Source organism: Sciurus carolinensis, chromosome 5 (assembly GCF_902686445.1).
Source record: "Sciurus carolinensis chromosome 5, mSciCar1.2, whole genome shotgun sequence".
Taxonomy (NCBI): domain Eukaryota; kingdom Metazoa; phylum Chordata; class Mammalia; order Rodentia; family Sciuridae; genus Sciurus; species Sciurus carolinensis.
Genome location: NC_062217.1, coordinates 10,262,001 through 10,276,813, shown reverse-complemented (window position 1 = coordinate 10,276,813; position 14,813 = coordinate 10,262,001). Strand labels below are relative to the sequence as shown.

Sequence of the window (14,813 nt, the reverse complement as noted above, 5' to 3'; positions counted from 1 at the left end):
CTGTTTCCACAATCAGTATATAAAGTCATTCTGTCCAATATAAAGAATTTGCATTCAAAAGGTAATATATTTACATCAATACTGAAGACAGACCTGTGGATGTCTTCAGAGACTCTAGACTCATCTGCCTGTCCTTGGAGAGACAGGATGAAAGAGACCCACAAGTAACTCCCCACAAGGGTACTGGGAGTCCCTGATATCCATGCCCCACCCCCAGCTGCCACACCCAAAGAAGAGTTGCTTTTTCTTGGAACAGAAAGCTGAGTAAGATCCTAAACATCTGTGTGTCAAATTGTAAGGAGAAGCCAGAGGAGTGTCACAAGTGTCTAGGCCACTCCAGTGCGGCTTGCCCTCCACCCTACCAGAGGCTAGGGGTTAAGTTACAAATCAACAAACGTTGAGTACTGCGAAGATACTTCAGTCACCAGCTCCTGACCCTACCACACAAACTGCAAGAACTACATGCCCAGTAGAGGGAAGTGCTGCTAGACTGGCCGATTATTATTCTGAGCCAGTGATTTTCGAGAATCTTAGTCTGTGCAGAAGAGCCTGGTGGCCTCCAGTTGAACCCACCTCCCCAGATCCACACAGGAGTCTGACTCAGTCATGTGACTTATTTTGGGAGTGAGACAACAGCACAGGGGAGTAAGCAGCGCCTGTGTTAGGACTTGACTCTTGCTGCTGTTGGGAACTCGAGCCATCCCACTGACACACTGGGCTCACCTAGTGCATGGTGAACGTGGACCCCAGCAGCCTTTTCACCCATTTAAACAGCCAGTGAAGCCCAGAAGCAGAGATGCGAGCTGACTGAATAGCTGACCACAGATGTGTGAGTTTGGCTGTGATCATCTGAGATAGGCTCAGACTGGCAGGGCTGCTCCTCCAGTCAATCCACAAACTCATGAGCAAAAATTAGCATCTGCATAGCCAGGCATGGTGGTGCACGCCTGTAATCCCAGTAGCTCGAGAGGTTGAGACAGGAGGATTGCAAGTTCAAAGCTAGCCTCCGCAACTTAGTGAAGCCCTAGGCAACTTAGTCAGACCTTGTCTTGAAATTAAAAAAAAAAAAAAAAAAAATTTAAATGCGGGCAGGGGTGGCAGTAGGAATATGGCTCAATGGTTAAAACCCCACATCACTTGGTTGTTAACCTTCTAGCTGCCCCAGCTCCTCTGGCACCTCCATGAAGCAGTGATCTCCTCTGGGGTATTTGAAAACTCTTTTCTAATACTAAACAATGACCCTCATGGGGAAGGAAGAACACATGTGGGACTTTTAAAGGTGCTTGGCCCTGTTATTCTAGGCTGGACCACATAGATCTGGTCCCATCCTCCTCTTCAGACTCATTAGGAACCATAAAGCCCCAGCACTCACGGAGATCCGATGCCTCACCAAGCACTCAAAGCACACAAAAGCCATCCCGAGACACTGAGAGACTGTCATGAAGACCACTGAGATCTGGCTACATTAGCAGAAGTAAGAAATATTTAAAATGGAACTTTTCCTTTTACCTGCCCAATAAAATCATCTGTTTGAATTGATTTAAACCATGGTGAATTTTCTGAAAGCTTCAATTTAGGACAACATGCATTTTCCAGACTACAATGCCATAATGGATATTCACAATTCAAACCATCGTACAGAACACTGCTTAATATCTCTCGTTTCCTCATACTTCATAGCCACACATTTATGGATTAGTGGAAGAAAGGAGAAGTAAATGAAGTCCTGTGCAAAACCCTTTCAATTAGCTCAGCTATAATTTAAGGATTAAAACTCAATGTCCCTACATGACTTCATTACTGACATTGGAAAAAAAATAGAAATGAAAATGCTGAAATCTTGGCTTTTAAATAATGAAGTGTTGACCTTGCTTGTTTTGCTAGACATGAATAATAATAATAAAAATCAAAGCATTAGTTCTTCAATATTTTTTCTGCCATGTTCCCTGTATTTAGAAAAAGAGTAGCAGAACAGGGAAATTAAAACACGCCAGTATTATTCACTCCACCCAGAGTTTTCCTCCAAGCCAACAGCTTTATGCTCTATTGAAAACTGTGCATATGTGTTTACGGAGTAGTCACGTGGCACCTGCATTAGGGGAGGGTGAGGATTCGTGTGTGCCACATACGTGTTCAATCACAGGCAATCCAGAAAGGATGCACATGTTGTAAGTGCTAATCATGTGAAAGCGGTAATGGAGTTGACAGAGAAGAAAGTGACCAAATAGAATCAAGGAGTCAGAGGTCATATTGTTGAGAAATTTTTCTTGGACCTGATTTTGAGAGTAGGGCCATTAGGATGGAATGGAGAAGATGATTTAAAAAAACAAAAATCTGGAGGACTGAATTCATGATAGAATTGCACAAAGATGGGATTGGGAGAGGAAAAGACAGAGGCCTTACGTGGGTTTGCAAACTTCTGAAAATGCAGGGAAACTGGTTTCTCACGCTAAAGGGCAGGGCAGAGAGGTGTGCTAAGTTTTACTAGAACAGGGGTGACTGCCTGTGATAATGGGAGAACAGGCACCTGCTGGACACTGAGATGTTAGTCAAAGGATACAAAATTACAGTTAGGTAGGAGGAGGAAACTCTGGGTGTCAATGAGTGCTGGGGTGACGGCAGCTACAGAGGACACACTGCTGGCAGAGTGGACGTCCAGTGTCCTCACCACAAATGTGCTGCCTATGCAAGGCCATGTCCACGTTAATGGGCTGGATTTACCATTCCACAGAGTACATGTGCTTCCAGACAACGTGATATATGTGATAAACACATGCCACCTTATCAATCTAAAGAAATAAATAAATTTGGGGGGAACAAGGGAAAAGAAATATGCTTCTGCAATTCAGGAAAGAAAGTAGGGCTGGAGCCGAGGACCTGTGTGAGGATTCACTTCCTGCAAAGGAGTTGAAGACCCTGGGGAGGAGCGAAGAGGGGTAATGACAAGGGATTCTACAGGCTGAGAGAGCCGCCCCTTCCCACCCCACTCCCCACCCCCCCGCCCCGGGCTAGGCATTTTCTGTGCATCAATTCAAATACTCACACAACCTGGAGAATGTCATTATCCCCATTTTCCAAGTAAGGAAACCGAGGCCCTGAGAGACAAGCAAATTGTCTCCTGAGTTCTCTGCCACACTCTCTTCTCACCCTAGGCAGTGAGTATAGAAATCAGCTTTTGGAAAGAGCCTAAACCCTTGTGGGCACCATCAATTCTTGAAGTTATCTGCCAGTCTGTGGGAAGGTTCATTAAGAAGACAGACATTTTAAGAAGTGCCTAGCATGTCGTTTCCTCCCTTGAAATACATAGCCTACCTCTTCCCAATCTTCAGCTTCAAAGGAAATTTCCTCAGAAAGCATTAAAATGCCACAGTAATAATTTTGCCCCAATTTGACCTACTTACGGTGAGAGCCTGTTACCTCTATTCTTTGCGGGGGAGGAACAGTGCAGGAGCAGCCAGGTCTCACGTATACTCTCATTTTCTTGTCAGCCTTTCTTTATGATAATACATCACTGGGTCTGTGTTGGAAGATGGCTCCAAGTGTGCAGCCACATCTGTCAAATTGTCAAGAGATGAAAACTCCCACCTGAGAGGCAGGGGAAAATGGCTTGTCACAGCAGCCGCTGAGGAATGAGGTCCCCGTTTAATTGAGTTCTATTTATCATGCATTAGAGTGACCCCTTCACACAGAGGCTGTTTACACAAAAATAGCATTTAAATCGCTACTTAACTGGCTGGTCCGATGATAAAAGAGTCAATCAGAACTTTTTGGTTTTCTGAGATGCACAGCTAGGCACACGTTCGAGGAATTTTCTGTGATACCATATGAAAGAAGTAAAGATGGAGGTACGAATTATGCATTCGCATGTCAACCGTGACTATTTTGTATTTGTATTTATATCCGATATTGTAATGCCTTCTAAATTAGACAGAGGCAATATATTCCTTAGAAATATACAGAATTTCCCAATATCATTTAGAATAATTGTCAGGTAAGAGGGCAAATGACATAAATAAGCAATCAATAGATTACTTATGAAGCTACAGAAATTCATAAGTGGTCTATGAATACATGAAAAAATGCCTAACATTTATAGGCTGTAATCAGAGAGATAGAAATTTAACATTGTGAGACACCATTTCATGTCATCAAGTATAAATGTCTGAATGTCTGATAACAAGACAATGAGAATTATTAAAATTCTCTAGTAGGTGTAAGTGTGTGTGTGTGTGTGTGTGTGTGTGTGTGTGTGTGTGTATAAATCAGTATTGGGGATTGAACCCAGTCTTTTTATTTTTTAATTAAACTGTCTCCCTAAGCTGCTGAGGCTGACCTCTAACTTGTGATCTTCCTAGCTCAGCCTCCTAAGTCACGGGGATGAGAGATGTGCCATCGCTTCCAGCAACTTATCATATATTTTTATAGTAGAATAATATGCAGGGATGAAAATGAAGTGGTTAAAAATATAAAGTAGACTGCCTGAGATGAAATCCCTAGACCCTAACCAGCTACATGATCTTCATCAGGCCACTTTTGATCTCTGGGTCTCTACTTCATTTCTAAAACAGAAACCACACTAATGCCTATAGTCATGGTATTCTTGTGAGCACTAAATAATTTAAAACCTATAAAATACTGTGCTGACACAGTGAGTGATCAATAAATGACAGCTAGTATTATTTCTAACACATGCATAGGTATTTTTCATATCTGTTTCCATATTATTTCATAATATACATTTTAGTTATGCTTCCCAGGCTTTTCCTTCTCACTACCGGCCATTATAATCACACATAATAGTGAGATTCATTGTGATGTTCATACTAACTTATAATATAATTTGGTCAGTTTCATTGACCATCCCTCCCCTCCCCCTAATCCATGATCCCCTTCTCCAACTCTATTGATCTCCCTTCAAATGTGTGTGTGTGTACACATACACATCTGTGAATGCAAGGAAATGAATTAATATATTCTGAAATAGCACCAATTAACAAATTTCTCATTGGGAAGTACATGGGAACTATTTGGTATTGCCCTAAAGCAACTATCTTATGGGTGATTTGTGATTTAGATTAGGCAGTAATCGTCTAGTTAGCCCTTAACGTATTGCTCAAGTCCCGTAAGATGCAAAATTTTGGTAGAGAAAACTATGCCTGAGTTACAGTTTCTGAGGTTTTCTCAGTACTTCCTGTGATCACAGAGTTATGTCCCTCTCTGGTCACTCCTGGAGCTGACAAGGATGGCTAAGTTGTGGCTCCAGACAGAAGTGGGGCAAGGTTCTCACAGGCGAATAAGAAGGGAGGCTTCACATTACTTTGGGTTTATGCTGTAGGCACACCTAATATGATAAGCCCTTTGTACACCTAAGATCTTATTAGTGGATTCAATCAACTGGATAGAAAAAAATGTTGCATTTGTACCGAACATCTACAGACATTTCCTCTACACAATATGGTATAACAACTATTCATATTGTATTAAGTCACCAAGAGATGATTTAAAGTATACAGGAGGATGTACATATATAATGTTCCAAAACTGCAATTTTATGTAAGGAATTTCAGCATCCACAAGTCGGATCATGTGGGGGTCTGGAAACCAGCCCCCCAGGGTTCTGAGGGGAGATGCACTTTGCTTCAGTGGCCCTGCTGCTTGTTCCATTTCTCATGACCTTTGACCACTGTTGTCGTAGGAGGCCATCGTATTTCCTCCCAGTCTACCTTCTCCCTTGGAAGTCTTCCAGTGAGTCTCATCAAAATCTTGACTGAGAGGTCCCCAAACTCAGCCTCAATCAGTCACGTTTAGGTAATACACAAGAACCAGAGTAAAGTCTGAGTATTCAAGGTGAGAGATGAGAGACGGAAGCTCAGGACAAAGACGGGAACCAGGTGGCCCAACCAGAGGGAGAGAAAGGCTCAGAAATCATCCCCTGGGAGGCTGGCTTACGCCCACGACAAGTGCTCTTTTTGGGCATGTGGTCTGTTCCTCACAAATGAACAACTCTTCACTAAAACTGGCTCAGTTCTCTCAAATCCAGGAAGGAGGTATTTTTGTCCTTGTTTTGCATAAATATGTCCAAGGTCATACCAATAAGTAGCAGAGCTGAAATACATTTGTCCCCAGTCCTTCTAAGAGGCTGAAATAGCCAATTTCTTCTCCAGCAAAGAAAATGCTGTCCCGGGTATCATTTCACAGAAAGAGGAGAAGGATGTCTGGGGCTGGGGAGGTGGGAAGGGGAGGCAAAAGGAGATGTGTGCTGGAGGCAGTTGGAGCATTCACAGGAGGAGAAACCAGCCACAGGGTGTGGCTCATCCACATTCCCAGGCTTTTCCTTCTCACTACCCGCCATCATTTCCTGCAGCGTGAACCAGAGACAGGAAGGGGAGGCTCTAGGCATTGAGCAGATCAGCAGTGCACAGGGCAGTGGAGACAGAAGCAGAAAGACATCCAGGCAGGATGAAGGGCAGGGAGGGTCCAGGGTTCACAGAACATTCGCTTATTTAGTCTTAATTTAGGAATGAGCTTATTAGGGATTGCATATGTTTATCATGACTAAGTATGCCATTAAACTTAGCCTTGTTAAACATGTCATGAATTCCATTAATATTCCACCATCATGAGCAATGTTCTAGCAAAATGAACATAATTGATATTAAGTTGATTAACAAAAATTTTCAACAAGTGGCATTAGAGTTCACCACATGACATGGCCAAAGGTCACTCTGCTCGTCCTTCTGACCTAAACCTGAGATTCTGCAGTTAAACTTAGGTGTACATATATTTTCACTTATTTTAAAAAAACAGAAAAGACCACTCTAAGGGTAACAAATTGAATCCTTTCCTAGCATGCCTGCATATGAGTCCACTATAATTACAATTATGGGCATGATTATAATTATAATTTATGTCTAGGAACGCAGAATGGATTTGTATAGTTTTAAATTAAAGACCAGAGGTGCCTAATTTTTTCCTCCTGAAATGGCTCTATAGAGTCTATTATTCTGTAAAGAGTTACTACATATCCTAACTCATTTGAATATCCTAATCACTGCTCACTGGAATATATAAAATTTGAATAGATTTATTATTCAATTCCTAAAAGATAGAGTAAAAGAGAGAGAGAGAGGGGAAAAAAACTATTACACATTAAACATCCAACATCACAGAAACATTAATTATACCATGTATTTAATTTAGCAGGGTGTAGGGAAGATTGAGTCACATCAATTTATCTTATGTTATCAAATTGCCTAATTACTCATAGTTGGTGGGGTAGACAGATGTTCAAACCAATGAACTAGACAAGACAGAGAAAGCTGGGAAAAAAGTGAAAAATATAAGATATACCGACCAAAAAGAAGTGAATCCAGAGCAATTTAGATTGAAAGAAGAAAGGGATGATTTTTTTTTAATGTCTTTCATCTTCCGGAGGAATTTGAGCCAGTCTTCATTTATGCTGAGCTATGAATTGAAAATTTTGAAAGCTTCAGAACATAAAATCTACAAAAAAGGTTATTTTGAATGAAATAATTATTGTAATACCATCTTTCAATGTGATCCAAAGTCACATCGTTGTAAGTTATTTCATGGGTCACCCAAACAAATGTCCACCAGGATATTATGAGAAAAGCAGGCCCAGAGTGATCTATGAAACAGAGGGACCAGTGTCACCTCTGAAAAGAAACAGGTTCATTTCTCACTGTGCTCTGTAAGCACAGGCACAGGGTGCTCTTAAAACACCCTCTACTCATGCATTCCTGCAAGCTTCTGTACCTTTAAGCATTTATGAATTTATTATTTTTTCCCACAGAGTCATGGATAACAAGATATGTATATACGCTCTGTGAAAAAAATCTGTATGACACCAAGCACTCAGTTATAGTCTCTGGACAAAACATGGGGAGCTGAGAAACTAGGGCCAGTGGAGATTCTGTGCTAGGCTAACGCAGCAGCCACCACCCAGTTCCAGACAACGCTGATCGGTGGAAATGAGAGCCCTGTGTTGCCAGATCTTTCAGCTTTACAAGAGGAGTAGACTATGTGAATTTTCATGTAAAATACTCTGTTTATAATATTTTGGGTCAACTTTTTAAAATTCCACTCCAAGACAAAAGCAAATATTCTTGATCGTCAAAAGGGGACTCTGTCATCCCTCAGATATTGCTGATTCCTCATTTATCTAATTTATTTCAACTACAACAAGATTACCAACTCAAATGAACTACAGCTCTTTGAATGAATTCCAATAAACTATATTTATTTGTTAAGGTGGAACCGGTTTGGGTTCCTTTCAACTGCGTGCTTCCTGAGTCCACATTTCTAAGCACACACCTATTGGTTTCACGTGCTGAAGAAGATTAACACAGTTCTGAAGGAGGAGCCAGAGCTAGCCTGTCAGGGCTCTTTCACCACAGCAGAAGAAACATGCTGGCAGAACTCTCCAAAGTTATCTGACACCATGCGACCTACGAGACTTTCTAGAAACAAACTCCAAGTGCCCTTAGTTGCAATGGTCACTATTGACACAATCCATTCAACTTCTAGATCCTGGGGACAAGACCAAGGGTGGGGTGGGGAAGAGCAACTTCTCAGGAGAAGTCCAACAGGCACTTTAAAGAAGCCAAGAACTGGCGAGGAGTCAGACAAGGCCCGTTGTTCCCATGGCGGGTCCTTCTCTTGATTAACAAAACCAGTGTGCAGATGCCAGGTGTAGGGCACGGTTCTAGCAATGCCCGAGGTGGATACAACCTCCTCTCTCATGGGGTTTCCCCTGGCTGGAGAAACAGACGTTCAGTACTTAGTGAGACCTTTATATTTATTATTTTTTTTTTAAATTGTAAGAAACACCAAAGACAAGTACAGGATGAAATGGAGACAAGTGACTGAGGTCCCTGGCCTGCCTGGGGAGGATGAGGATGACATGGAGGGAGGGGCAGAACGGCTTCAGCCAGTAAGAGGAGTGCAATGGCTGGAGCTGCTGCAGGTGGAGTCTGGGAAGAAGATACACCCTGACCTCCAGGGGAGGAAGAAGCGAAGACAGATTGGAAGGGCAGCTCTTTCTTTTTATGTTTTCTAGAGTTAACTTTTAATAATGAGAGTGCAGTCACATTTTACTTGGTTTAAAAATAAAAAGAAGTGGCATGTGCCACTGTGTCTCCCTTAGGGGTGAGGTGTTATTAGAGTCCACAACCGTGAGTGGATGCTTCAGATGATTTTTCGGTATTTTCTTTCCTTATTAGTGCATTATAGTTGTATATGTTACTTGGCTTCATTTTAACATAACCATACATGCATGGAATTTAATTTATTCCATTTCAGTGCCCAGCAACCCTCCCCCCAATTTCCCTCCTCTCCTCCTTCCCTCTACTCCCCTTACCCTACTCTACTGGTCTACCTTCCACTCATTTATTTATTGATTTTTAATTGATGCTTTATAGATACACGTAAAGGTGGAGTTCGCTGTGGTATATTTACACATGCACACAGCACAGTTTTGCCAAACTCATTCTACATTTCCTGTTATTTTCTTTTGACATTCATCATTAGTAGAAGCCAGCAAGAATTTCACAACCATTTTCTCTTAAATATATTACTCATTTAATTCTTTTCTTTTACTTATTAATTACTAATTACTATTTTTTTTTTCTCCGACATGGAAACACACTCTATTCTCAGTTCCTGCCCACCACAAACAGACCCCACCCCTGGCCACCTCATTCCCTGTCCACACTCTTCGTGAATATTGGCTCCTCTCTGAAGCCTGCTTAGTACCACAGACGTGCAGGACTTTGAGTGGAACGGATCTTCCTTCATACTGCGTCCTCTGACGTCCTCCCTGTTTCTAACCCTGGGATTCACAATCATAAAACCCACCAACAAGCTGCTCTCTGCGCACCGTGCCTGGGATACGGGTCTCTCCCACGCTGCAGCTCCACACCAGCCCAACACACCTGTGGCACCAATGTTTCTTTCTCTACACCCTTGCTCTGCGTTTTCATCACTATCTGTCCCTTTCCATTTTCAAATCATTCTGACACAGAGATCGACTTGCTTCCTAATTCCAGGTTGCAACCTAAAGGCATCTATGGACAAGCATTTAGTAGATTTTAAAGCAATGACTTCTGGGTCCCGTGCGACTCTGATTTGGTACTTGAAGTAGCTCTGATAGTTTATTTCTATCACAAACCTGGGATCCCTTGCATATGTTTTCAGCTGGATAAAACAAGGGACCAGAAGATCCAGCTAGTCTGGACTTCTCCATTTGATTGAGGTGTAACCTCAAGAGACTCGCTGAGGTCCTCTTAATATGCACCTCCTCTGTAAATGGTTGACAGGCATGCCACTTGTCCCGTATCACAGGGTTGTAATGAACCTCTTGTGAGTCACTCCCTACCTCATTCTCTTGGCCTTTAAAAACGTCACTACCTCATCAGGATTTTCCCTGACATCTCAGATGAAGAGAGAAGGCTCCAAATTATACAGTCCCATAATGTCTAGAGTTATTTTTTTCAAAAACCCCACTGCTCCTGTGATTACCAGACCAACATGCCTTTTTCTGCCCACCCTCAAGCACACTAGAAGTTCCATGAGGGCAGGACTGTGCTTGTCTTGCTCAGGTCTACCTTGGTGTCTAGCACAACTTGGTGTTCAGTAAACACCAGATGATGGATTCATGAATGATGTCCGTGAAGGTGCTTTTAAAGAAAGCGGCTACCACTATAATTATTATTGTTATGAGTATTAGTAGGAATAGTAACAGATGTAGTTGCAGTAGTTATATATTAGCAGCAGCATCACCATCAAATACAGGACAGAAGGAGAAACACAAATCAGTGACAATTTAATATTATCAATATGCATGTACATTCTTCCTCTTTTCCCCCTCCATTCTTTTAACAGGTAGAAAAAAATATCAAACAGCAAAATGAAAAGGTAACCTATAGACTGAGAGACAATATTTGCAAATCTTGGATTGACAAGGGTATAAAATCCAAAATATCCAAGGAACTCATACAACTGAAGAGCAAATGATCTGATTTTAAAATGAGCAAAGAACCTCTGCAGACATTTCTCCAAAGAAGACATATGAATGGCCAACAGGTATGTGAAAAGGTGCTGAGCATTACTACTGCCAGGAAAATGCAAATTAAAACCAAATGACACAGCATCTCATACTTGTTAAAGTGTTGATTGTCAAAAATTACAAAAGCTATGTTGGTGAAGATGTGGAAAAAAGGGAACAGTTGTACAACACTGGTGGGAACATAAATTGATATAGACATTGCAGAAAACCCTGAGGAGGTTGCTCAGAATATTACAAATGGAAATACCCAATGATTCTGTTGTCCCACTATAGCATTTCTATCTAAAGGAAATAAAACCCACATATCAAAGGGATACCTGGACTCCCATGTTTATGGCAGCATTATTCACAACAATCAAGATAAACAATGGAATACTATTCAGTCACAAAACAATGGAATATTATTCAGTCCTGTCATTTTTGGTAACATGGATGGAACTGGAGGGTATATGTTAAGTGAAATAAGTGAGGCACCTAAGAATAATACCATCTCTATCATATGTGAAAACTAAAAATGTTGATTGCATAGAAAGAGAGAGTAGAATAGTGTTCATTAGAGGGTAGGAAGGGTAATAGAAAAGGTATAAATGGTGGTTGTATCTTAAGTACCAAAATATAATTAGAGAGTAAAAAGAAGTTCTAGCATTCTAAAACACAGTAGGGTGACTTCAGTTTACAAAGATTCATTATATATTTCATAAAAGATAAAGAACACATGGTATATACACCAAATAGAATAACATTCAACCATGAAAAAGAAGGACATCCTGTCATTTGCAACAATATGATGAATCTAGAGGACACCGTGCTAAGCGAAAGGAGCCACAGAAAGACAAGTGCTACATGACCTAACTTATACATGGAATCTGAAAAAGTCAAACTCAAATTCCTCCTGTACATCCAGAAAAATACCAGGTCCTGGGAATACAGGGTGGAGTGAAGTACTGTCCATGATCTCTGGACCATAAATCTGGACAAATATAGTGCTTGAATTTCTTTGTACAAATTAAAGTCAAACATCTTTGCTAGGTGATTAAAAAAAAAAAAATGGCATCATACGGTACCTGGAGGCAGGCTGGGGCACGTCCCTGGGGCTTGTTGACATCCACAGCTACCAGCTGCCAACCACCAGCAGCATCTTCGTGAAACATCTTCAAGACAAAGAGGGGGGTGAGTCAGAGAGACATTTAATATGGAACACTGAGAACTCTTGTCTCCAGCTTTCGGCACATTTTATGTCATTGAAAATGTGTGTTCTTATAGATTTATATTTAGAACATGAGTCATTTCAATTATGTTCATTTTAACACTAAAGACTTGGGTGAACAATAATAATAACAGGAGCAATGTTAATAACTTCCTTTTGTTGAGCACGTGGTCCTCTTCAGGCAATTTCTCTCTCACATAGGCTTTGTATATAATTGCTCAAATATTATTCTTCACAAGAGAAATACTATGATGAATATTTTATCCCCATTATATTATTATTTATTAGATCCTGGAGAAAATGTAAGCTAGAATTCTAACGCATGGTATCTAATGTGATTTTTTTTTTTTTTTTACTGTAGGCGGTATACTTTTTCTTTAGTGGGATTTGTTATTGGGATAACTAAAAATAGTCTCATGGTAAATAATATCAGAAGCATTTGTGTGGCATAGGGAAGGAGACTGGTATTATTTTAATGGTAGCAAACTAGCATGTTGCTTTGTTGACTTTCTACAATTGTCTTAACTAGGCCACAACTCATCTGCTCAACAGAAATTTCAAGTGCATATTTATAAACACACATAGTTTCTTTGGCTTAGGAGATGTAAATGATTGAAATTTCAGATACTACAGACCTACTAAATTCTGAAATCCACTCACTTGACTGCCTAGGTGATTATCTTACTACATATTTCACTATCCCAAAAATTATTTATCCATCAATATTATACCCAGCTGGAAGACATTTCCCACCTGTAAACATTTTCCCACTGATAAATTTTCTCCCCAGTTCCTTAAGCGTGTGAGTTCATGTGTGTGGTAGGAGGGGGCTGGAGCAGGACAGGGTGTAATTGCAAAGGTTTATTTTCCTAAGTAAAGAAACTAACTATAACCATTCACTGCTTTATTCCTACCTGAGGTCACTGTTCTGTACACATAAAATTTCCTTTGCCACCCTTATTTATGCCTTCCTGTTAGACTAGCCCGGTGTTGAAAAGGGTAACTGTTGATAGAAGTCTGAGTCAGATGATGCAAGGACATTACCTAAGATTTATAATCATAATTTCAAACTCCTAGCAGTAGGGACAGTAGATCATTTGCAGAAAGTACACTTATCCCCTGTGTAAGTGAAGCCAGAATTCACAGGCTATATATGTATTTTTTTAAATGACAAAATCGAGGTACATTTGTACACAAAGACTCTTTGACCAAAGATGCCACTGCAGATCATTTATCTCAGTTGCCCATTTACAGTGCTCACTTTCCCTTTTAGACTGAATTTTAAAAGCTATTCTTGGTGGTAGAATCAAGCACATCCTTCACAAGTAGGCTCATTCTGAGAATACAGAAATGTGTAGAAATCACACCTGTTAAAATGCCTTTTAAAGTCCCTATTGGAATTCTGGGACTCTCCTTTTAAGGACAAAAGACAAAACCAATCTTGTCTTGGTTAAGAGCCCTCTGTTGAGAGGACACATCCCATACTGTCTTATTACACTACAAAGCATCCCTGGGGCTTATATTCGCTTTGATCAGTCAAAGACTAATTTTCTTTGTTAAAATATTTTTTCCAGCAGACCAAAATCAAATGAATCAATTTAATTGTTAGTAAAAGAGTTCTGTCAAGGTCATTCCCTTGTATGAAATAAAAAGTAAAGGAAATGAAAACATGTTCAATTTCTCTTTAGTCCCTTAATTATAAAGTAACATGTAGTAACAGCACAAGAATTTTGAGAGAGAAGTTGGGCTAGTCAGCAGAAGCCAGGAATTCTTAGAGACTCCAGTCCTTGGTGGGAATGTGGTGAGAGCTGCTAGCAGCCCCTCTCTGTTATCCCTGTTTTCCAAAGTCAGAATTTTCATGGGCACACTAAGCCTCCAGGAAAAAAAGAAGATTAATTCTTGTCCATTTTTGGAAATTGATCTTGACCATCTAACTACATATTGGCCTGTAAGATTCAAGCAGAAACCTTCTCTTGCTCTCTATATTTCTCCTTCTTGCTCTCTGAAATATATATGTGAAGGTTAGTGCTACAGCAGCCATCTTAGTCTACAAGGTAAATTTGGGAATGGAGCCTGTGCAAACAGGAGCAGAAAAGTGGCAGGAGGCTGGTTCCAGGGCAACACAAGCCACCAGACCAACCACACCACACTGTGGACTTCAAGTCTATCTTAACTATGATGCTTATTTGGGTCATTAGAATGTTTAATGATTCTTTCTTTTTTAACTTTTCCCTTCTCATTATCTAATCAAACATGTTTACATAAAACACTTAGAAAATCTGGATAAGCTGTTATAAAAAAGAAAAAAAATTATTCCATCCCTCAGAGACAGCCTCCACTAACGTCTTAACTTTCCAGGTATTTCACACATGTGCACATGCTTCACCAGTGTACAAACATGAGATCCTTGTCCTTTTGTATTAATTTGCTTTCAGCAGACCTTCATGTCAATAAACTTCAATCATTTTAATGGTTTGCATTTATTTATTTATATCCTAGTTTGTAATCCACAACTTATTA

The 14,813-nt window shown here is 40.5% G+C and overlaps 1 protein-coding gene across 5 annotated transcripts in view; it reads right to left on the bottom strand.

The window, feature by feature from the left end:
- Nalcn (sodium leak channel, non-selective) overlaps positions 1-14,813 on the bottom strand; it is a 313,879-nt gene that overhangs the window by 178,593 nt on the left and 120,473 nt on the right. For all 5 annotated transcript variants that reach the window (XM_047553611.1, XM_047553608.1, XM_047553613.1 and 2 more), the window contains exon 10: positions 12,151-12,237. In XM_047553611.1, the coding sequence (XP_047409567.1) occupies positions 12,151-12,237 (87 nt within the window). The remainder of the gene's footprint in view (positions 1-12,150; positions 12,238-14,813) is intronic.